General features: G+C 39.6%; 1 protein-coding gene across 1 annotated transcript; it reads right to left on the bottom strand.

Moving 5' to 3' along the window:
• Window positions 1-220: 220 nt before the first annotated feature.
• Window positions 221-23,110, bottom strand: LOC121962712 (sodium/potassium-transporting ATPase subunit alpha-1). Its single transcript, XM_042512968.1, has 23 exons — window positions 22,936-23,110; window positions 22,402-22,512; window positions 17,824-17,883; window positions 14,339-14,440; window positions 14,068-14,169; window positions 13,878-13,991; window positions 13,076-13,210; window positions 12,003-12,120; window positions 11,225-11,493; window positions 10,822-11,130; window positions 10,082-10,216; window positions 9,143-9,335; window positions 8,872-9,047; window positions 8,640-8,776; window positions 7,007-7,157; window positions 6,706-6,874; window positions 6,448-6,602; window positions 6,217-6,340; window positions 5,512-5,657; window positions 5,267-5,397; window positions 3,610-3,711; window positions 2,131-2,222; window positions 221-415 (listed from the first exon to the last, which is right to left on the bottom strand). Exons 1-23 carry the CDS (start codon window positions 22,945-22,947, stop codon window positions 387-389), a joined length of 3,072 nt encoding a protein of 1,023 aa, XP_042368902.1. The 5' UTR covers window positions 22,948-23,110; the 3' UTR covers window positions 221-386.
• Between the last annotated feature and the right edge of the window lie 1,399 nt (window positions 23,111-24,509).

Genomic DNA, 24,509 nt, shown 5'->3' with positions numbered 1-24,509 from the left:
CCCCTCTCTGATCTGACTCCAGAGCCCAAGTTTAGGAACTGTTGAGGTGGATAATCCCGCTGCATGGGTCAGCGGCCCTGACTCACTGGTACATATCTATTGAACCTTGAAACAACATCCTGCATGAAATGCCTGAAATGCTGTTTTTGTTATCCTATGCATGTGAGAGAAGCAACAAAATTGTGTGCATAAAATAATAAAATTTCAGGCATCCTCAGTGTACAGTGGTGCGGAAATGTTTTATTGTGAATGACATATACATCAAAATATTCTTAATTCCTCCATGCTTTGTGTTTTTGGGGTCTGACTAACAGACAAATATGTAACATGGCAGTAAATAACGATGAAACACTGACTGTGCCCTCCGTGACTTGTGTCGTGTTCACTCAGTAGTACGTCTCCTGCTCCACCCAACCTAGAAACAAAAGGAGACAGAATTAGGGACATAGTTTTTGAAATGTTTTGCATCACATTTGGGGCCTATATTCTCCTTGTTGTCTTTGAAAAAGAAGGGATGGATCTAAAAAGGCGGTGGCCTTTAACTTTGCACTCAGGCTGCAGGATGATTTCATCGTTCATGCTGGCTGACAGTGACTCAAACATTATCAATAGGATTTTCAAAACACCATGTTCACTGTCTATTTTTGCCGAAAAAAACAGGTGAGACTCTGTTTCTCTCGATGAGCCGTGCCTGAGCAGTGCAGCTCACACCGTCAGTGAGGCTGCTCTAACCTGTTAGCATGGGCGCCGTGAAAAAAGACAAACAAAAACCAACAGGTTCCAAAACGCGGAAGTCTTCGTTTCGTTAAAGAGAGAAACATGAATTCAGAAAGTGTATGGTTGTGTTTCTCTTTTTTAATAAAGCCATTAGGTATGGAGTTGACGAAAAATGGCAAGACAGCCTGCAGAACGTAGTGAGCTCGCCGGTCGGGCACCGCAATATACCATATAAAAACAAAAACAGATACCGCCCATGCCGAGGACACATCTCATTTCCCAAGATTTTGTTTGGGCAACTTAAAATCAAATCCTCAAAGTGCAAACTGTGTCAGCCTAACTTGTTTTTTCTGTCTGATTGTGACACATTATTCACTGTGGCTGGGCAATAGGATGTTCACTGATCTGTGCTGCGGGGCTCAGATGTAACAGAGTCACACACACACACACACACACACACACACACACACAAATACAGCTGCATCCCAGCCAGCCCTGCATGCAGGTTCTGCCCAGCTCTGTGGGTGGAACGAGGCATTAACAAAGGCAGGGTTGAGGGTTGAAATCCCGCCGGGCTTTTGCCATCTGCCAAAGTTCACTGGTCTGTGTGGAGACGCAGTTGTGGCCAGGATAACACACACAGACACACACAAATACACACAAAGATACAGAAGCACATGCACAGATACTGAACACACGTTGTTCACCACCCATGCGATACATCATTTACTAACACACCTCTGCTTTTGCTCTCTGTATTACACATCATACTTGCTCATGACTGACATTACATCATCATGTCAGGTCATGTGATCAAGCTCATTTGCCGGCCTATTTATTCTTTAAAAGGATATCTCAAAAACTATAAGCGATCTCAGTTGAGTTTGGGAGAACCAGTAAAGTTTTGCTGTGTTGTTTTTATTTTTGCATTGACATCTTGGTCAATTTTAAATGATACACTGACATTCAAACCAGCATTAAATTAGAACTCCTGGTGTCATGGTACATGAATTAATTAGTAACCAGTGCTTTTACAATAAACTGTTCCTGTGTCTCCAATAAACTTTTAATGAGCTGAGAAAAACAGCCTTTTCAGCTCTGTCACAATGCATTTTCCAACAAACCCAGAGGGGTTTTAAATGGTTTATTTAGCTCATGAAGCGGGAGAATTTCCTTAGACAATACAGGAACGCTTCGGTGAAAGCTGAAGAACTTAGAGAGACATAGTTTTCTTTGGACAGTAAAACATTTACGTGACATATCCTGAATCCGATTTCTCATTTGGCCAAAAATTAAATAATGTTGTCTTCCTCGCACCCTTCTGCTCATCTCCAAATACAGACAACAGAGGCAGAAATGTGTAACACAAAGGCTTAAACTGCCTGAAAAAGCAAAAATCAAAAAAGGTCTTACCGCCTGGGTTGCGTCTGAGGATATATCTTCTAGCTTCGTCATACAGGAAGATGAGTAGGGAGTAGGGGAAGGCACAGAACCACCAGCATGGCCTAAAGTGTGGATGGACAGACAGCAATTGAGCATGCAAACCATCACATAGGCAACCGCTGAATCATCCATCCTTAGTTTAACCATTATTTTGATACCAAGTTAACACACAGATCTGGACCTTAAAATCTGAAACAAAAATGAACAAGCAGAGGCCACTTTAGGACTGGATGTGGGGAAACAGATATGCAGGCGGGTACAAGAGACTATCAGAAAGGAGAAATCACAGGAAGTACCACCGGTTGGTCTGACGGTGGTCGATTCAAGGCTTATTTTGGGATGATTTAGTGACAGTTTGACAATCTGCTGTCAATCGTCTGGTCTAATTATGGTTGATGAAATGTTAGAAAGTGGTTGAGGCTACTATTTGTGCAGATATGTCTTGCAGGTTGCCTAGGGCAACGCTAAAATTAGCCTGGCTTGAAACAAATCATGTATGATATCACTTGTCGTCGCCACCAAAGCACGCTCAAACATGAGGTGCTCAACAACACAAAAGTAGTAAGCAAAAAGCTGCACTCTCATTCATACACAATTACAAAAAAACGTCCCATGTCGCTAATGTTGCTTTGTCTGATCAAGGCCTTTGAGTGTCTAAAAAGCAAAAGTGATTGATTTAGCCAAATGTTATGTTTAGTTGGTTCAATATTTGCTTTGCTTTGCTTTTTTACATGCTTTGCATGTCAGCAATAGGGAGCAGATGACAAAACCTGTCTGGAGAGACACAGACTCAGACAGAGAGAAGGAGAAGCCAAGGTTAGCTTTCAGCATTTGCCCAAATAGAGGGTTGAGTGGGTGGGTAAGGAGTCTGAAGCACTGGGAACAGATGAAAAGGTGGCGAGGAAGAAAGGAGGAGAAGCAGTACAGGCACAACAACAACGATGGAGAACAAGATGAGGAAACACCTGAGCTAATGAGCCTGACGTGCTCTTTGCTGCTTTCTATTTTTCTTGGCTGGGCAAAGAATCTCATTAGCACAACAGCTCCCCTGCTTTATTCTGCCTCTGAAGTGGAAATCACCGGTGACATGAGATAATATCCACTTTTTTTAACAAGATAATAAAGCTAAAACAGCGCTGACTTAAAATTCATCATTGGGGAGTACAAGGAAAACAATGTCAAAGCACTGGCTGTACTCATTGGCAGGACGCCGCTGGGAAAAGCAGTAAATGTCATTAAAATATCAGAAAAAAGGATTTTATGGATTAACACCTAAAAGGGATGTCTCTGTTGTGCTCATAAACCTGTATAAATTTAAAAAATAAACCATAAACATGGAAACTGAGACGATTTGGTTTAAATTTACATAAATCCAGCTTTATTCTTGAGTGTAAAATCATAGTTTGGTATATAAGGTTGTAAACGTGTAGGTGTGTGTGTTTTACTCACTTGAGAGGATACATTCTGAGGGCAACGTCCATGCCCGGGCAATATGACAGGAAGGCAGCCAGAGCTGTCTCTTCAAATAGACCAAAGATGAGGATACGATTCCTGTGGTAGCAAAAAGTAAACACTGTCAATTTGTCTTGTTACTTAATTAACCTAAGATGACTCTAAACTGTGATTCATGTTATTATGACAACTCTTGAAGTCATAAACAAATCCCCCAAATGATCTGGATGCCCAATTAAACAATTTACCCTCAGAAGTTTTGTCATTTGATTGACACTCATGACTACATTATTTGGGTTTCTATTTAAATGTGTGAATTTTATTTTTTCCTATTATTTTTCTTCTTCTTGAACATGGCAAAATAAAATGCAAATTTATTTGCCTTTTTAAATTAGCTTTTTTTTATGCGAATATTAGGAGATGATTTATTGAGATAAGTATGAGGTGGCGCTAATTTTCCAGTCAAGTGCCACTGCTGAAGAGGGTGCAATAAGAAAAGATAATTAAGAGTACAAATCAAACCTCAAATAAAGGAAATCGTTGATGTAAACTAACAGAGAGTGCACTAAACAACAGAAATAGAGTTTTGAGCAACTAATATTACAGCTCTGTGCTCTTGGATGACCTCTGGTAACATCTGTGTGTGCATAAGCTTGTTAAAAGCTATCCAGAGAGTGTGCAGTGGCCTCTGCAATGATGGTACATCTCCTTACTCACTTTACCTTTTATTGATACACCAATTTTTCTACCTACCCAAAGCATAAAAAAACGTTTTTTACTATATTTCAACTGTTTTTTCAATTTTATTATTTTTTATTTTATTTTTAGTGTTTCAACTTGGCGGCGATTTTGTGCACAAATTGAAAATGTGCATAAAAACTGTTGGAAACACACCTGCTGTTGTCAAATAAAAGTCTGCATGACTGAACTGTAAGACATTAAGTGGGGCTGGGTAAAATTTTATTTTCAATTACGATTTTAGCTTCAAGCTATTATGAAAAAAAAGATACTCAAATAAAAACGAATATTGTGCCACGTTCCGTTTCGAAAAGATGCTCTTGTTTTATTTTGTGTTAACGATCCTGCGCACCCCTTTCATTATTGGCGGTGTTCCCAGTGAGACCAAATTGGTGTCTTTTTTGCTATATTTAGCAGCTTTTAATGCCCTCCAGAAGACTTTATTTCTAAAAAGGGACACATTAGGCAACTTTTTCAAAGCATCAGGGAAAAAGACAAATATATTCAAAAACATTATATTGTAATTAATTCGAGTGTATGCTGCTCACAGTAATTGGAGTCCAAGGCTCTTCTGCCAACTGTGCAGTCTCTCTTGCATGTTTTTATATATACAGTGTATATATATATATAATTAGTTGTTTTCTTTTTAAAAGTTTAAGAACACCTGCTGTTTAAAAGTTAAATTTGTTTGAAAGTTCAGTCAGTGCCTGATGTTTCCAAAGTCAATGAGTAATTGGGTTAAATAATTGTGATCTCAATATTGACTAAAAATAATCATGATTATGATTTTTACCATAATCCAGCAGCCCTGATATTAAAAACATAGGTCAGGCTAAAAAGTACCCTGCTTGAATTTATCTTGTGAGAAGTGGAAGCCACCGTCTGTACTTTCATATATGTCTGTACATGTACGTACTTCATTCCTTGCTGCAGGATGGAGTTCCTCCTGGTTTTACAAATGATCAGATCGGCCCACTGGACGATCACAATACTGGCGAAGAAAGCTGTGTGACACGTGAATTCTACGATCTTTCTGCGCTCGTATGTCTGATGGATGAAAAATTTTAAATGATTAGCACTTTTTCCTCTTCTGTTCTTCACTTGAAAATCTGAGTGAAATATTTACACAACAGCATTATTAAAAACACGAGTGCTACTCACCCACTGCTGTCCGTAGCTATCTTCCAGGTCATTTACATATTTATCGTCCCACAGGACTCTGATCCCCAGCAGGTCCATGGGGAGGAAACCATTTTCAGCCAGGATCACAAAATATGTGAAGAATCCAGCTGTGGCCTGCATCATACCTAAAAGACAAGAAGAGCTTCACTTTAGAAAAGCAGCACAAAAAAACTCTTTTCTGAGTCTCCAACAAGGGCTGAATGGATAGAAATAGTTAAGGAAATGTATGTGAAGATATGCCATTGAAAAATGTGAAAAATATTGGAAAAAGTGGAAATCCTATTTGATTTTGAAGTAACTGTTTCATTTTACATGTTTAGCTTGTTTGGAGAACCGTATTTTATGATAAGCAGAATAGACTTTGGCTTATTAATGAGTCGAAGACTCCCCCCTTCTAAAAAAGGAAAAGGAAAGAAAAAAGAAGAAAAACGGTCTCTCCATGAATCAGGGTCATGGATCGTAAGGACATTGTAGGGTGTTAAAGGACAATTGTGGACTTAAAGGATGCACAGTCCTTGATACTGAAACGTAACCATGCTGCTTTCATTTCTTTGTGTTTTTTTAATCATTTTTTTACGTGATATCAAGCATTTCAGGCAACCTATGATAACCCTGTCTGTTGTTCCTTGTCTTGTCTTTTATGTTTTTAACAAAACAAATAAATTATCGTTAAATGATGCTCACCGATCTGTCCGTAGGCTATACTAATGAGCCTTTCATTCACCAGTTTGTCTGTTTTGGGGTTTCTGGGCTGTCTCTTCATGATGTCGCTCTCAGCTGCTTCATAAGCCAGGGAGATAGCAGGGACCTGGGAGACAACAAGTACATTTTACATCCAAATTCACAAGATGTAGCTCCTTGGTGGACAGATTTGATTTTATAATGACTTTGATGAAAAACAGTCAAAGAGCTCACCATGTCAGTTCCCAGATCAATACAGAGGATGGTGACGGTTCCCAGAGGCAGAGGGATGTTGGCGATGATGAAGAGGAGGAAGGGTGAGATCTCAGGGATGTTACTTGTCAGAGTGTAGGCGATGGACTTCTTCAAGTTGTCAAAGATCAGACGGCCTGGAGAGGAAATTTAGAAATTAATTTTGTGAGAAGAGTGAGATAATGTGTGCTTTTTGCAGTCTTTTTTTCAACATTTCTACTAGTTTAAGCCTCTGTGTACCTTCTTCTACTCCAGTAACGATGGAGGCAAAGTTGTCGTCCAGCAGGATCATGTCGGCGGCCTGCTTTGAGACGTCAGATCCAGCGATACCCATGGCGACACCGATGTCAGCCTTCTTCAGAGCAGGAGAGTCGTTCACACCGTCACCTGTCACAGCCACAATGGCTCCCTGCAGAGAGAGGGAAGAAGTGTTAGGATGTTCACGCTTTAATTTCTTATCAAACAAAAATCAAGGACATTTCTGAGAGCGTTTTATCCACGTGTGTCAGCGAAAATGTCTTAAATTCTCTTTGACGCTGACCTGTCTCTGGCAACCTTCCACAATGATCAGTTTCTGCTGAGGGGAGGTCCTTGCGAAGACGATTTCTGTGTGGTGCTTCAGCACATCGTCAAGCATTTCTGAGGTCATGTCTTTCAGCTCACCACCGTGGACGACGCAGGCCTTGGCATCCCTGGGGAGGAAATCACAGCAGCGTTAGGACAACAATAGTAAGCCCACATCCTGTTTCTGAGAGGAAAACTAAGGATTGGGTATAATTGCAGGAATAAAAAGAGAAAATCATTGGGAAACAGAAGATTTCTTTCAAAAACAGACAGCAACAGCCTTGAAATCCCTTCAAGAAAATTATGGCATCACCAGGAAAAGTTATATTTAGTGCTCTACATCTTCAGGAGTCTGGAACTGCTAAAATACTGGACCTTTACCTCACAAAATCAATACATTTTTTTAAACTGTATAGTCAGTCTTCTTCATAAAAACAGATTTTAGTGATGTTGATAGGTTTTCAGCATCGTGAGTCCCTGAGACACAAAAGCACTGAATGGGTCCCTAAAAAGATGATTTGTTTATTTTTTTTGACAAACTGTAGCATTAAACTTGTGTGTAATTTTAAAATTCTGCCTATATTTAAGTATGTTAGAAATGTATCTGAACTGGCGGCTGTATCCTATGCGGCTCACATCGCCGCCTTGGTGCACAGAGATTCAGAGATCTTGGGATGAGAGCGAGTAGGCAGGCGAGCAGGTGTCAGATCTGTGCATAGCACCGGTACAAAAACACTGACACATCACAGACAGTATGATAATAACATTCAAAACACATTTCGCTCTCAATAATCTCTGTGACATAAGGCTTTCAAAATAAGTGAAGTCACGCAATGCCACTGTTTCTATCATATAAAAATGAATTTGTTGTTTACAGTGTTGCAAAATTGGGGAATATAATAGGGTGTATCCCCTGGAGGCATTGCCAGTGAGTACACTGCCCTCTTTTAGATTTTAATGCCTCAGGGACGTAGATGTTTACCCAGCAACATCACCTTTACTGTAAATATTTCTGGTTTAGTTATGTCTCTTGACTATTTCAGTATTTGGTTTTATCTTTTAGATAATAATCTTTTATATAGTCTTCCTATGTTTACTGCTAGGTATCAAATGACCAGGCCAAATTCCTTGTAAATGAACATTTTCTTGGCAATGAGCCTGCTACTGACAGGCGGCATTTTCTCATCTGTCAACAAACAGGAATTTCTTGCATGATGACTCTGCCGAGACGACAGTTGTTTAAATATGTGTTTGGGTACAGTATTTCTGCAGTGTGACAGTGATCTAAACACACAGAGTAAACTTGCTGATGAAGAAAAGTTAAGCCACCAGCTCAGAGACTTATGCAGATTTATTTGTCTGCAGTGAATTAATGGTAAAAGCCTTTTTGGCTGAGTAGATTGCCTTGTTAGCCAGCGCTGATTTAATTTTTATCTATTAGATCAAGTATATGGAAAAACTGCTGCAGAAGAAGAGAGACGTTTAGACGGAAGATTTCATATAGCTGATGAAAGTCATTTTAAGCAGGATGTTCATCGGCCATAAAGTCTTATTCTTAATATTTAATGCCACAAGAAAAGTCAGACCTAAGCTTCGGTGAGTGCACTAACCTGGGGTTGACCTCTGAGATTGGTACGTTCAGGCGGGCAGCGATGTCTTCGACTGTCTCATTGCCTTCAGAGATGATACCCACACCCTTGGCGATAGCCTTAGCTGTGATGGGATGGTCACCTGTCACCATGATAACCTGACAGAAAAATACAAGATGCTAAAGTTTTAAGCTCTGGACTTAAAATGATACATATATTTACTGAACACCTGAAAAAGACGACAGTTGCATACCTTGATTCCAGCACTCCTGCATTTGCCGACAGCATCTGGCACGGCAGCACGAGGAGGGTCAATCATGGACATGAGGCCGATAAAGCACAGGTTCTCAGTGGGGAAGTTCACCTCCTCAGTGTCGAAAGCAAAACCATCTGGGAACTGGTCATCGGGCAGGTTGAAATGGCAAAAACCTGAGTAAGACAGCAAAAAAACACTTGTCAGATTACTTTTTCTCCACCAGCTAATTTAACACGTCAAGATGTAGCTGAAAGGAGCGATTTCATACCCAGCACTCTTTCTCCAAGTCCTCCCAGCTCAACATATGCGTTCTGGAAAGCGTCTTTCATCTCATCATCCAGAGGAAGCTCTTTGCCCTGCAGCATGATGGTGGAGCAGCGGTCCAAAATCCTCTCTGGGGCGCCTTTCATCACCAGCAGGTGCTTGGTCTCTCCGGGAGTTGCATTCTTGTGGATGGAGAGCTGTGGGACAAGAAGAAAACCTGATTCTGAAATACTTGTCCCAATCCCAGTTTTACTCCTAACTATGATGGTCTGATTTGTCAAAAATTGTCAATGAACTCTGGAGTTTCTGGGATAAATTTCTTCATTTGTGCAAGGACACATACAGCAGGCAGCTAATTCCTGACAGTTTCTTTGTGATACTAGGTTGCTTCATCTGCTCTCTTGACTCTTCCCCAAACAAGCCCTGATGTTTGGTTTGGTTATTGCAAAACAAGATTTGTCAGTTTTAGGTGTTTTGAATCAATCAAACTTTACAGTATTTCATAGAAACCCCACTACCCACCAGCATTTTGGAGGTGTAACTGCAGGGTGACACACCCTTACAAATGTTTAAATGCTTACAAAAGTGTAGGCTTTGCATAGTGCCAACACACAACTACAAATCCGCCTTTAGGAGGAAGAGGTGTCAACCATCCCTTCATGGACATTTTTGTCATTACTGACAGTTTGTTTAATTTTGTTATACTGTCATGTTTTTTGTTAGTTTCTCTTTTTTTGTGTTGTAAAAAAGGAAAAAAAAAAATTATAAATAAAATACCAAAAAAATGGTCACTGAAGAAATTAATGAGGCCAACCACTAGAGGGCAGAAATCCACATTACCCTCCAATACCACAAATATCGCCTCAATCTTCATCACTTCACCTGCACAGACTACAAGTGGAACAAATTAAGGAGCTGTGATGCTGTGGGAAACTATGTTTACCTGGTATTTGTTGGTGGAGTTGAAGGGGATCTCGGCAACCTTCAGGTATTTCTCTCTCATGCCAGCGACGGATCCACAGCACAGCTCGATACACTTCAGCAGGGCAGCTTCTGAGGCATCACCGGCTACATCTCTCTGTGGATGTCAGCAAAGATCAGTGATCCAATTTGTGGACAACATTGATAAAAAACACAAAAACTAATATAACAGAAGTCAAAGCCCTCCCGATAATTTCAAAAACAATGGCTACCTCCTTCAACAAAACTTCAAACAGCATTTTTTTTATCCATCCTGCACCCACTGTGCAGTTTGAGAAAGGAAAAGATTTGTTGGCACTCATTAAAAAATAAATCAATGGGTCTGTCTGGCCACCTCTTGCTATAGCTGCAGCTATATATTTCTGAAAAGGCCTTTAATTATGCTGAGTGCTTTTTATAAAGATTTGTGGTGTGGTTTAGCTACGTTTGTATTTTGTTGGATCCAAAAAGTCTCTTGCCAAGTCATTACGCCAAGTCACCTCCCTCACAGTCACTGCATCTTTAGATTCATTTCAGTATTGTATCCGAATCAACAAAGAGGAAGAAAATTATTCATATATGAGGTGATGCTTGCTTGCGACCAGGAACAAGACACAATGTTATTGATATCTTCCTCCACTGATGAATTATTTAGACTCCTTTGTGCTGATCAGAATGGGTGAACTGGAGCAAAACGTTTAGCTAACCAGGTAAGTTTTTCACCTTCAGTATGGGGACGTTTTGTTGTTCTGCCAGGAAGACGGCACGGTTGCAGAGCCCGGCAATCCTGGCCAAGGCGCCCCAGGTGACGGAGCTCCTGTCGAAGCTAGCCCCGCTCTGGTTCTCTGTGGTGTCGGCCTCGTGGATCTGGTTGTCGAACCACATGTGGGCCACGGTCATCCTGTTCTGAGTCAGGGTGCCGGTCTTGTCAGAGCAGATGGTGGAGGTGGAGCCCAGGGTCTCGACGGCTTCCAAGTTCTTCACAAGGCAGTTCTTCTTGGCCATACGCTTAGCAGTCAGAGTCAGACACACCTAAAGACAGAATTCAAGTGTTCAAACGTATACTATCTTCAGCCTTTGCATAATAAAAAATCTATTCAAGAATGAGATGCTGAACACAACTTACAGTGACAGTAGCCAGGAGACCCTCTGGCACGTTGGCGACAATGATACCGATGAGGAAGATGACGGCCTCCAGCCACCCGTACCCGAGGATAAGTGAGAGGATGAAGAAGGAAACACCGAGGAAGACAGCAACACCGGTGATAATGTGGATGAAATGCTCGATCTCCTTGGCGATAGGAGTTTTGCCGCCTTCCAGACTGGAAGCCAAGGTGGCGATACGACCCATGACGGTACGGTCTCCAGTGTTGATGACGACTCCTCTGGCAGTACCTGGAAAGGACAAGAGATATTTTGGGTGATATCGCAAACAAGAGTAGGGCAAAAACCAACTAAATTGTGGCCATATTGTTACAGGGACAGTCAGTGGTGTCTTTAATGGGAATTCTTTTCTTTTTCTGCTTTCTGGATCAAAGTTTGGAGGCAAAGTGACAAACACATTGTGTGGTAACAAAAACTAAGTATGTATTGAGGGAGTGGATCAGATGAACTATTGTGAAGGCAAACACATCACCAGCTGAAACACTGTCACACCTATTTATTTTAGAAAAACAACGGCCAATAGGAAAATTTCAACTTGATCGCCAATGTTGCAACTTCATCAGTCACTTAATCAGTGAAATTCGTTGATGTTTAAAGGTCTGATCCCCGCTATGCTACAGTCCACCACTTTCAAAACTTTTGAGATGTACACAAGTTTAATTTCCTTCTAACTTGGCCTCAAATTTAATTAATTTGGCCTTAACAATTTCTGTGTTGTTTGCTATTCTTTAGTTCTTTACCTTCAACACAGTTGGTGGAGAAGAAAGCAATGTTCCTGGTTTCCAGCGGGTTGTCGTTGGAGAAGTCTGGAGTACGAGTCTGAGGCTCTGATTCACCAGTCAGAGAGGAGTTGTCCACCTGAAGGAAAAGGAAAATTTATTTATAAAGCACATTTAATGCCCACTGTGCTTTACAGATTACTCAGGTAAAAGCACAAATAATGAAAACAATAAAGCAAAGCAAGCAAAAGCACAAAGAATAAAAATAGTGAAAGCAAACAGACAAAAGCACTGACAGTAAAACAATGGAACAAAAAAAATCTCAAGCACACAGAATAAACATAAAAGCAACAAACAAATACATGTGTTTTGGAAGAAAATGAATTAAATACAATAGTAAACAGGTAGATCATTAGCCTGGAGCTGAAAGTTCTGAGTTGTCTGGCAATTTATTCCATATTTGAGCTGCATAAAAGCTTGAGGCAGTGTAAACATGTTTAGTTTTGACTTTTGGAACAACCACTGATCCAGAACCAGGTGACCTGAGAGGTCTGCGAGGTTCGTACTGGGTAAGAAGATCTGTCTGACAAGTGTCTAGGACCTAAACTGTCCAGTGATGTATAGCCAAGCAACAGAATTTGAAGTTGATGGTGTGAGAAAGGATAAAAAGTGAGGCAAAAAATGAAATAATAAAGATATCCAGAGAAGTGAAACTGACATGATGTCTACAGGAAGATGTAAGATGCCACATCTGGGTCAAAATAAATAAAAAAAACTAAGGAACAAACTAGAGGAGTGATTTTGATCTTTCAGTCAAAAGAAACTTTTTTTTTCAGAAAGTGAATGAAGAAATAAACTAATGCCACATCTGTCAACATTTAGTTTTTTTCCCAACAGATGTTAGGCAACTTAACTTACAGTTTTACTGACACTGTGTGTGAGTAAATCATGATTTCTTTATCTTAGTGTCTACTTGACCAAGGTTAATGCTGAAAATGACACATAAATATTCAATATCTTAAGTGTTGTTTTAAGCCATGTCTCCATAACAATATCTGCAAGGTGAGATTAAAACAGGTCTTTGAGATACAGACCTTGCAGCCATGAGCAGAAACGATTCTCAGATCAGCAGGGATCCTGTCTCCACCCTTCACCTCCACAAGATCTCCAACCACAACTTCCTCAGCGTTGATGCTCTTCTTTTCACCATCACGAATGACAAGGGCTTGCTAGGAGAACAAACATAAAAAATATACATGTTTTGGGGACATTTTTGACCAGATTTATACACGTTGAACATTCTGAAAAGTTTTTTTTTTAAATTCTTAGCAACAAGAAACCAGATGATGAAAGAAAAAAAGTTGTCATCAGTGTGGTAATGCTGATGAACTCAATATTTTTGATGCCCCCCACCCCTCCACCTCTGATTGATTTAAAATAAAAAAATCACACTTCAAAAGTGCAAAATTCTTAAAAGAAAAATAGAAAAAACACCCTACAAAACTTCAAAATAAAATAAAATGTAAAAAAAAACAAAAAACCACAGCCCAAAATTAAAATTATTAAATTAAAGGATAAAAAAATCACCCAAATAAATATTTGGCAAAATAGTTGGCAATTCTCTGAGTCAGCTAATTGGTTAATCAACAAATTGTTTCAGTTGTACTTGCATAAACATTTTATTATTTATATATATTTTATTATTTTATTAAATAACATCACATTTTAAAAACTCTTCTTATTACAATATTTCCCTATGAAGTATAGTACAAGTACCTCAAATTTGTACTTATGTACAGTACTTGAGTAAATGTACTTAGTAAAATTCCACCACTGACATAAATGAGCTTTTCAGTTATTCTGAAAAAACAACAACAAAAAAAGGTTAAAACCCACCTGTGGGACCAGGTTCTTGAAGGAGTCCATGATCTTGGAGCTCTTGGCCTCTTGGTAGTAGGAGAAGCAACCAGTGATGATGACGACAGCAGAAAGCACAACACCCAGGTACAACTACAGGAAGAGAGAAAAGACTTTTAGTGGTATTAGTTCTTTAATTTATATCATACTCTAACAGAGTTCTGCTTACGTTATCGTTTGCCGGTTCGTCTTCTGAGGCAGCCTGAATACCGTAAGCGAGGAAGCAGAGGATAGCACCAATCCACAGCAGCATGGAGAAACCACCAAACAGCTGAAAACAAAATAACATTTAAGTATCAAGAGTTTGCTGACTCTTCTGGTTGCAACGAATCTGAATGGATTTGCATTTCTAAAACTTGAATATGCAAAATAGGTTTGTGTTTTGCATGGAGTTGAGTGGAGCACCCGACTGGGAGTTTCAGCTCAGAAGTGACTTTTACCTGTTTACAGAACTTGACCCATTCAGGCGTTGTGGGAGGAGGCGTTAGAGCGTTGGGGCCATCTCTGGCCAGGATCTCTTTTGCTCTAGAGTTGGAAAGACCCTAAACAGAGACACAAAAATCTGATTTTAAAGGGACATATTGTGCATTTTCTGTCATAAATAAATTGTAACAATAGTTGGATGCTTATATTTAACATGGCCAAAGCTTCAAATAATGAGGTAAACATATGTAAAAGTAATCCCTGTGAACATTTCTCCCTGTGAAGTTTTCTTTTCTGTGGCTTCAAGTTGAGGTCAGATCGTGACGGATTTCTTTTTTTTTTTCAGTGACGGATTTCTTATATGGTCGTCTGCTCCAGGGACGCTACTCTAAGTGTTCATACACTGCTAAATGTGGCTACATGCTAATGTCAGGGAAACACGTAGTCTTGGTTGCCAATATTGTTAATTCTCCCTGGTTTCTGGTGACATTCCTGCTTTTAATAGTTATTTTTCGCTGCAGAATGTGCCGCTATAGCGTTACAGTGTTACAGTCATTTCCTTGTCTGCAACTAAAGTGCATATGGAAGAGCTGGAAATGCTGACCAATCAGAACTTTTTCATGAAGGGGGCTTAAAGAGACAGGCGCTAAAACAAAGCATTTCAGACAAAGGCTGAATACAGGCATTCCAGCTCAGACAGTAAAGATAAAATGCTGTTTTTTTTAAACATTGAAGCATGTAAGTGTGTTCAAGTAGAAACCCGAAGTACAAGTATCGACCTAAAAAAAACCAAAACATAACATGTCCTCTTTTTACTGTACCTAAATTCTACACATGCTTTCATGCAGCAGCTTGGCACACTGACAGAAAACAGAGAGGCTTCTGGCTGTGTAAACTAAAGGAAATAATAAAAGGAAAACCTGTGTGTCCAGTTTAATGCCCTGCAACTCATCAGCTTTGTCCTCTTTTACTGGAGGGAAGCACTATGAAGGACGAGTCAGGGCGACATGTTTCCTGCTGAACTGTTTCATTTGGTAAACAGGTGCACCGCTTTTACTTCAGGAGGTGGTTAAGAGATTAAAGTTTGGTTGAAACAAAAACCATATCCGTAGGAAGAAAGATCTCATTAATCTATAATTACTGCTTTCTCTTTTCACAAGTTTGTAATTAGATGGTAAAAAGCACAGTTTGTGGTCAATCACATATTTTGATATGGAGCGAGTGATTGCAGTGTGAGAGAAGGAGACAGGACAATCAGGTTGTATCTCTGTTATTATTGAACAGTGTGTACTTCAACAAGGTCAAGGCCATGGTTTCTTAGTGTAAAAAATGTTGAAGAATTAAGAGTAAAGTATAACTGAAGGTCTCCTTGGACAGGTAGTGAAAAGCAGTACTTTTTCTCTTGTTGGTAGGGTCAATAAGATCGGCGTTCCTGCGTGAATGCAGTCTTTGTTTTGGGGAAAACTCAGACAGATCAGATTTCAGCGGATAATCAGCATCAGTCAAGCATCCGGCTGGTGTAGGACTGTATTGAGTTGTGTAATGGGATTCTGTGTGTGTATGTGTCCTCAGCTTGATGAAGACCAAAATCAAAACATGGAAATTACATTTTGCATAGCAGTTGAGTTTCCCCTTTTTTTCTATACAATGTGACATTTTGTGATATTTTTTATGTGTCAGTTCACCAAATAGCAACATTTTCTTTCCTGCATCTCGTGGGATATGACCATGCAGATAGTTTTCATTGTATTTGTCAGTTTTTTAGATACATGTTTCTAAGATTTCTGCTGTCATGTCAGTGTTGGTTATTGTGAGTCAACATCATTATATTCCACTCGCTTTGATTAATATACAGCCTGTTAAATGAGTAGATCAGTTCAAATTTTTAGGGACCTTTTTAATCGCACTTTAAGCAATGCAGTTCTCTTTTCTGGTCAGAAAATGTGTTTTTAAAATGTGTGTTAAATGTGTATTTAAACCGGTGAAGCTTAAGCCAATTAAAATTAATTAAATAAATACAAATAACAATATTATTATTATTCTTGATTTGCATTGTATTGAAGGCAGATATCTCAAAAGGTCTTTATCTCTGGACAAATAAAACAAAACTATCTATATAAGTCTGACTTTTACTTGTGACTTGAGCGGCTGTGTTTTTTTAGACATAAGATCGATGAATTGTGAGATGCCCCATTGCCTGTTACCATACAGTTTATACCTCTTAAGAGTACTCGAGAAAATGTCAGCCAACGGGCCACACCGCCTACCTGAGCAGCACATGGGCGTCCCGGAACCTTTTGTTTTTCATTTGCTGCGCATGTTAAGGCTGTATTCACACCATATCAGGCCTGGGGCGATTAACAACAGGGCTGTGCAGCGTCATGGGAGTGTCACTTAAATGGCCAATTTGTGGTGGAGCGCAGGTGGAGACCAACAACAGAAAGCCAATCTCCCCATCTAGTATTTATCTTCAGTAAGTTTGTTCAAGATGGTTGAAAATATCTGTAGAATTCCTTTTGATTGTCTGTATTATAATATCTTTACTGCCACAAAAGATACACACTATTTTTCTTTTACCAACTATAATGTCAAATGATACAAAGATTGTATTACTTATAAGACTGCTGGCATTTGTCAGTCGGGAGTGCTGATTATGTGATTGGCCCATGCAGCATCAGTGTTGCGATTCTCCAAAATTTGATCCCATTTAAACTTCTTTCCACAGGCCATGGCATATTTGGTGTAAATGCAGCCTAACAGGATAGAGCAACCGACCAGCCCATGTGAGCAGAGCAGCGTGGCTGAGGCCCATCAGAGTGTCACCTATTTCTTTTTCTGCATATGAAGCACATGGTTTGCAGCAAGTAGCAGTGAAAATGATCTGTTTATAGTCATATTAGCATCACCTTTTGATTCTATTTTAAATGTCTATATCTGTGGAATATGTCATAGATAAAATAAATAAATATTTTTAACTCAAGACTTCCTTCTGTTTCAAATTAAAAGCCCTGTTGCATTTGTGTGGACAGAATCCCTTCCTTTATTAAGACAAGGCTTTTATTATTATATATTATTTACAATGGAGCACACGCTCCTTAACTTTTGACTGTCAAAAATAAGTATTTGACTTGATTAATCTGTAAAACACTTATGAGTTATGAAAGTTATAAATGTGCTATATACATTAATTTGCCTTTGCCTATGTTCTAAAGGCAACTACACTGTTTTAATTGTTCTAATTGTTCTAATTGATTACATTTTATGTGTAATCAATTAGCAAAATTTTGAAAAAAATTATGCTGGACACTAGGAGATTTTCTGTCTATGCACTACTCTGCACTACTATAACACACTGAAATGGATAATTACATGAAAAAATATCTTCAAGTCTGTGCAGAGTTTTGCATAGTAACTGTTATATCTTCCCCTGCCTCTGGGCTTATCTGCCTCTGTGGATCACACACACTCAAAAATAAATAGACACACACATGCAAGTGCTTACCCTGGTCAGGTCGGTTCCATATTTTCTGTGAAGTTCATCCAAGGTTAACTTGTGATCATCCTATGGAGAGAAAGAGAGAGAAACAGGGAGAAAAAGATTGAGAGACATTGCGTAAAACAAGCTGAAATCCCTTTCATTTTAAAACCGCAGATATTATCTCCTTTGAGGATTAAAGAATGTCCTGTCATGTCCCCCAAAGGTACACATAGATGACAAGGCAAAATCGGCCATCTGATCAGATTACGGATGCATGCTGGTCCATATAGTGTGATTTCAAGATTAGTCAAAGCAGACATTCCAGTAAAGTTAGTCTGTTGGTGACTGAAAAGTGGCAGCCAAACACAAAAGCTGAGCCGCCATGAGCTCAGTTGTGTATGGGCTCATCCAAACAGTTTGCTGTGAGCAAACAGCCCATCCAGCCGAATCAACGTCACCCAACTGATATACTGATGTTTGCCTCCAAGAGTATTGCTCGTGTGTGACATTTTGGGGAAGCCTGCCCTTTCAGTGCTGAACTCAAAAACAAAATTAATTTATTGGATGATTTGATCAGCCAAAGTGTTGTTTTCAGGTAAATATTTGATCATAGTGTCTATAATCACAAAAAAAATAGGTTGAATGAAAGAACGGAGGAAAAATGCAAATTACAGTGCAAATGAACAAGAGAAGCTGCCACATTCATGTGCCTACACTGTGTTTGCTGAATAACGCCTACAGCGAGTGAATGAATAGATTCTTCAAATGCATTTTGGATGATCTGTAATAATATCTGACTCACACCTTTCATTTTTTACATTGTCAAAAGTACTGTAATCTTTATACAAAATCCAAGAGAGTGAAACAAAGTAAAAACATGCCCACGCTGGTTTCTGTGGTGGTTTACTGACCTCACATATGTGACAAATTCCTGTAATGGTGCTGAATTTTCCGTTTCAGTATGGCAATAATAGTTTTTTTTTTCTCTGCAATTACTTTACTGTGGACTAAAAGCTGCAAAGCTTGCTACATCCTGACAAAATGCAATGACTCAACTATTATGTACATATAAAGTGTGTCATTATGTGGCCCTGTGCTTGTATTCATTATTATTACATGGAGTGGAAGGTAAAATATGAGACTGCAGTTTCAATCATATGATTTCAAGTGACGGTTTGGAGTTTTTGAAGGGCAGTTGTAAAAAAACCTTTTCATTTTATAGTTATAGTTTACTGTATGAAAACACTTGTCACAATATGAACATAAGCTTCTAAACCAGCCATGACTCAACCATGAGTAAGAGTGTTGATTCTCTCCTCAATCATTGACTGCCGTGTTTCTAGCTCAACCTTTTAGTACCGTATCTCCGAAGTGTGACAAAAAACCATCTACAACTTTTCACAATGTAAACGCAAAAAATGTGTACTAAACCAAACTGCTTGGTGGAAATGGTGCTTTAGTTTGTTCAGGTTTTTGTGTGACTTTGGTAAATGCCAACCTACCGTTTAATACACCACAGTCAAAAACATAAAAAAATATATTTTTTTCTTTCAGTGGCGTCCGATGGCTTTGAAGAGAGCGTCGGAAATCACAAATTGACGGCTTTGCAAAGCAGTGAAATAATTTCAAATATAGCACAAACTTAAACTGAAATAGTTTTTTTTTCGAGTAGAACTGTTTTTTAGGTTGCAGCGCTACATCGCTTCGCTTCTACAGCGCTTCTTCTAACAGGGCGCACAAACTGCCATCTACTGTACCCTGTATGACTGCAAACTTATTCTTAAACTTGATTTTAAACATTGTTTGTCTCTGTTCCTGTTGTCAACACTTTCGCTATTGTTCATGATTTTTATTTTTTAAAAATTTAATATATTTAGTCAATTTAACCTTTAATGTCTTAGCTCTTTACTATTTTGTTGTAAATATGTATCCTTTATTATGTTTTATATTTTATTTCTCTGTAAAACACTTTGAGCTGCCCTTTTGTATGAAATGTGCAACACAAAAAAGCTGCCTTGCCTTGCCTTACCCACAACCTCACTTCAAAAGATCTAAACCATCCCTTTTGGCCTGTTTTATTAATCGGTTTTATTTAAATTTCTTTATTAAACACACTCATTTTATGATCTGCAGCTGGAGCAAATTCCCTATATTAGATGGCAGCTTAGTTATCAGTTACTGTTAGTCCACATTGAATGAATGAATGAATGAATGACAGGGAATGAATGAAGCATCAGTTCACACCACTCAGTGACAGTGCCCCATTATATTATGCAAGGACAAGTTTACACTGACCTTTAAAAGCTTGTTTCACATCCACTGCTTGGACTGTATGCAATATTATACATTTACATAACAGCAATTTGACCACTGAAAATGTGAAGCTGTTATTGGAAGAGTCGCTTTACATTTACACTCTTTACGGTCGGTGGAGAAAATGGGTGTAATTGGACAGTTTTGCCCGGGCCGCCACTGTTTTGCATCATAATAAGCGAGCAAAGTGTTCCGTGACAAATGTGGCGTGGATAATGTGTTATCACATGCCCCAAACCACTGTTGCTTTTTTTGAGTGTTTGTCAGCAGTTCTTTTGAAGCCTGCAGATGAAATTTCTTCACTGGCTTTGATACTGTGGCTCATAAACACAAACGTTTGGATAATGTTTGGATGGCCAGACACACACTCTTGGACTAGTTTCCTCTTGATGTTGAACTCAAATCGCACGTTGCTATATTTAGCATTTTATCAAATCACTAGCTGCTTTATGTTGCTATGGGAATAGTCACCATTGTCTTTAGGTGGACTTTGACGTCTCACATAATTGCATGATGGTGCAATAATGATTAACATATCGGCTTCATGGACTCCATAGAGACCCACCTACACTCTTATTACTGTTTTACTGTGGCCCAATATGCTATTATTCTTTAACCAAATCTGGAGGACCATCAAAAGTTGAGTTTCAGAGGTAAAAAATGTACCTCTGAAACTCAAACTTTCTTAAAACACAATCCACTGTCATGCCTCAGGAGACACACTAAAGACACTGCTTTCAGTTAATTGCAGTAAATGATACTCTAAGTTAAGGCAGTTATGGCAGAGTAGCGATACAGTTGCTAGGACATTGAGATGTCCTTCAGCGGCGGCAGGACTTTGAGATCTAGTTAAGATGTATGGCAGACAATAATCATTAATATGTCACCTAGATGGGACTTTTATTGCCTAATAAACTGCAGTAATCTGTGACCTGCTGGGTGACATTGGGCAGCGACCACTGCAGAAAAAACATGCAATAATTTAAGAATTAATTATAAAACTGGCAAAAATCCATGACTCCCAAATTCTGTTATATATGCAGTCTTTGGAAAGTTACACCACCATGTATGCAACAAACTGACAGCATCTATTGACACCTTCACTTGATGACCTTGTCAAAGACAAAGGCCATCTAGAAGTCATCATGATACAGAATTACAGAAAATGATAATTATGATGATGTCACAATACTAGCAGGACATTTTAACACGCTGACTAATGTCTACTTTAAGATGAGACCTGAATATGTCTCTTTGTGCACTGACCTTGTGAAGGACACTACCCGACACAAGTTAAAATGAAGCTTTGTCCTTAACGAGACATTTTAAGGGTACTCGCAACGATGAACACAGAAGTGAGAACAACTTTGGGAAACTTTTCAAGAAGACGGAGATAATTTAAGATACAGATGAAACCTTAACAACACTTGACACCTTTGACATATGTATTTTGGCCTCTAAATTGCCACTAACAAACAGTCTGTGGTATGAAATCACTTATTAGATCTTTAATTGACTAGCAGATGAACCTAATGCAAGAGTGACCTTGGGAAATGACCTCAGCCGGCTACAGATACAGACTGAGAAAAAGCTGACACCAGTGGAAATTGGGTGACTGTTCTACACAGGAAACCCACCTAAACCTCTATGCATGCAACTTTACATCTGCACATTTAGTATTTGCGTGATTGTGGGTAAAGACAAAATAAACGACTCATGCTCTGAGAGTCTGACAGGAAATTAGAAGCAGACTAATATATGTTTACTGGCTGCATTAAAAAGGACGAGCTCACATGTTTTGAGAAGACAATGACAACAGAGCTTCTCAACCAACATTTCAGCGTTGAAAACTAATCTAGATAAGCATGACTGAGAAGTTAAGTATAGTTGTGAACTCCTTAATGACATGTGACAAGACATGCAGCAGTGTAAGTAGTAATCTTTATGAAATACGGGGCAGACAGCTACATCTCATGTGACTGGCCATGAGGTCAAAGCGGAGGTTTGCTCAGCCGTGACTATCGCTGCTGTGACTGATGGTGGTGACTTACACTGACCAGTTGTGTTAACAGGGCCTGAACAAGAGTGTCATTAAGCATGGGGCGAACAATGTGTTTGGAAGGAAATGGTTGTAAAGTTCAAGAATGTCTCTCTATTGAACGCCCGTTCCTTTCTGTTTGAATCAAGGTGGATTCTGAATGTTACAAAGTGTCAATGCAAGTGTCGCCATACTGACATTTAAGCACTTAAAACATTACAAACAGATTTTACATTTCTTTGTGTACTCACCAAGTCAACTTCTTTCTTGAGATCGTCCATATCTTTGTCCCCTTTACCTTTCTTCCCTTTCTTCTCCCCGCCATCTGAGGTTGCTGCCAATTTGTACTCATCTTTCCCTCTCTGGATTGAAGAAAGTGACACAAAATGAGCCTCTGAACAAGACCGAGCACATGTGGGAAGCCTGCTCTGAAGCTTCCTCTTAAGTTGCACAAGCAACAGCAGAAAGCAGAGTCAACTTTGCTGTTCAAACATGCTGTAAAACGTGTGTTAATCATTGTTAGAAGGACTGTGAACAGCTCTCATAAATATCTCCAATATGAAAAGTTTGTTCTCTAAAACTGGAAATAAAAAAACTGCCTTTGAACGGCAGGTTTCGAAACTAAAGTACAAATTACGTCAGGCAAACCACAACTGTCAAGCTTAACCAATAACTTGTGACAAAACGTGGTCTGCACTCAAAACTGAAAATCATAACCAGCTTAATCTTAATCTAAAGAGTCTTAAAAACTAGTCCAAAACATGTGACAAAGCTCCAATACTTACTCCCAGCCCCATGGTTGCAATGCAAGTCTGAGAACAGTCAATCCAATTGTCTTTTTTAAATTGCAACTTTCCTACTCCGCCTCTCTCTCTCTCTCTCTCTCACACACACACTCTCTCTCTCAGCCCTATTGCGTCCTGTGTCTTCCGCACCACCCAGAGCAGAGAAGATAGGTTGCTTCACATTAGCATACCTTTATACCCACAACCAGCTCACCTGCCCCGAGAGGAGGAGCTTGGGGGGAGGGGAGAGGGGTGAAACTGGACAGGTGAGTAGTAGTGTTAGGGAGCTGTAAGGGTGGGGGGGTTACTGCAGGAGGGAGGCACCAGTGGAGGAGGAGTGCGGTAGAAAGGGGAGGGGTGAATCTTGCTCAACTTCCCTGTTTTGTTCTAGCCGCTTCCCTTCTTCTTTCACTCTTACTCATTAAGCCTCTTTCCTCAGTCCTTTCCTCTTTTTCCACTGAGCCTGATCTCGACCTTTACTTGCAACAGGTAGGTTGTGTAGACACCCGAACGCCCACGCCCTTCAGAGTGAATTCCTGTCGGCGTGTGCTGAGTTTACAGTACAAACAGGGATGAACAAAAAAAAAAGAGGCAAGATAGTGGAAAAGTGAATGAGAGAGAGAGATAAAAGCTAGAAAGGTGAAAGTCCAGTTCTGCAGGTGACTGATTGCCCAAAGCTGAATGAGGCATTTGAATAACAAAGACTAAAAGAGAAAAAGATGTGAGATGATTAAAACTGACTTTTTTTCCCAAGAGGGCTTTGGAGAACAAAGTTGGACAGAGATGTTGCTCATAGAAAAGATAACAAGTGGAATGCAAAGGGAGGAATCCACTGAGCCTTTCCCTCTCTGTCTGAGGTCAGTGCGCCCTGTAAAAAACTACCTTGTAATTGATTCTGAAGTCCGTCCACCTCACGAAAAGTCAAAAGACCAGGAGTGGAATGTGTTTCACAATGCTAAAACCATTGTCTTTAGCATAGATTCACATTGCTGCAACACTGAGTGAGCTCACAAAGGTCCTTGGCTGGCTGCCTGCTGCTCCCATACAGCGGCAAAAGGATTAATATATGTTAATCATCCTGAGAAACACACGGAAATCCGATTTAAGACCCAATTTGTGCTGAGCCCTCTCAGAGTTCAGGTTCGATTTAGGGTTCTCGTTCAAACTTGAGCAAAGATCAACTGCCACTAACCCAGGAAATGGCTATTAATACTTATTTAATTGGTCGAGCTGATATAGTATCAGGAACCAAAAGGATTGCAGCTATGATTGTAAGCCACACCTTAAGGCCTTTGCACACTGTAGGTTTGACAGTTAAACAATGCAAAAACCCGAAATACTTGCCTTTGCCCATTTTACATCAAAGCTATTTATACCTACAGTGATGCAAATTTGCAACAGTTGCAACACATGTTTAATAAAGGTTTGAACAGGTTCGCTCTGAGTGAATCTGAGTTCCCGCAGGCTTGGGTGGTAGTACGGTATACCAGGGTATTTAGAAATCCTGAAGGTATTTTTTTCAGTGCTGTCATAATGCTGTCTTTCTATTGCACTCATTGTATGTAGTGCACAGC

The sequence above is a fragment of the Plectropomus leopardus genome, chromosome 24 (genome assembly GCF_008729295.1).
Source record: "Plectropomus leopardus isolate mb chromosome 24, YSFRI_Pleo_2.0, whole genome shotgun sequence".
Taxonomy (NCBI): Eukaryota; Metazoa; Chordata; class Actinopteri; order Perciformes; family Serranidae; genus Plectropomus; species Plectropomus leopardus.
Note: the sequence above shows the minus strand (reverse complement) of the source record. Positions and strands in the feature narration are given on the sequence as shown.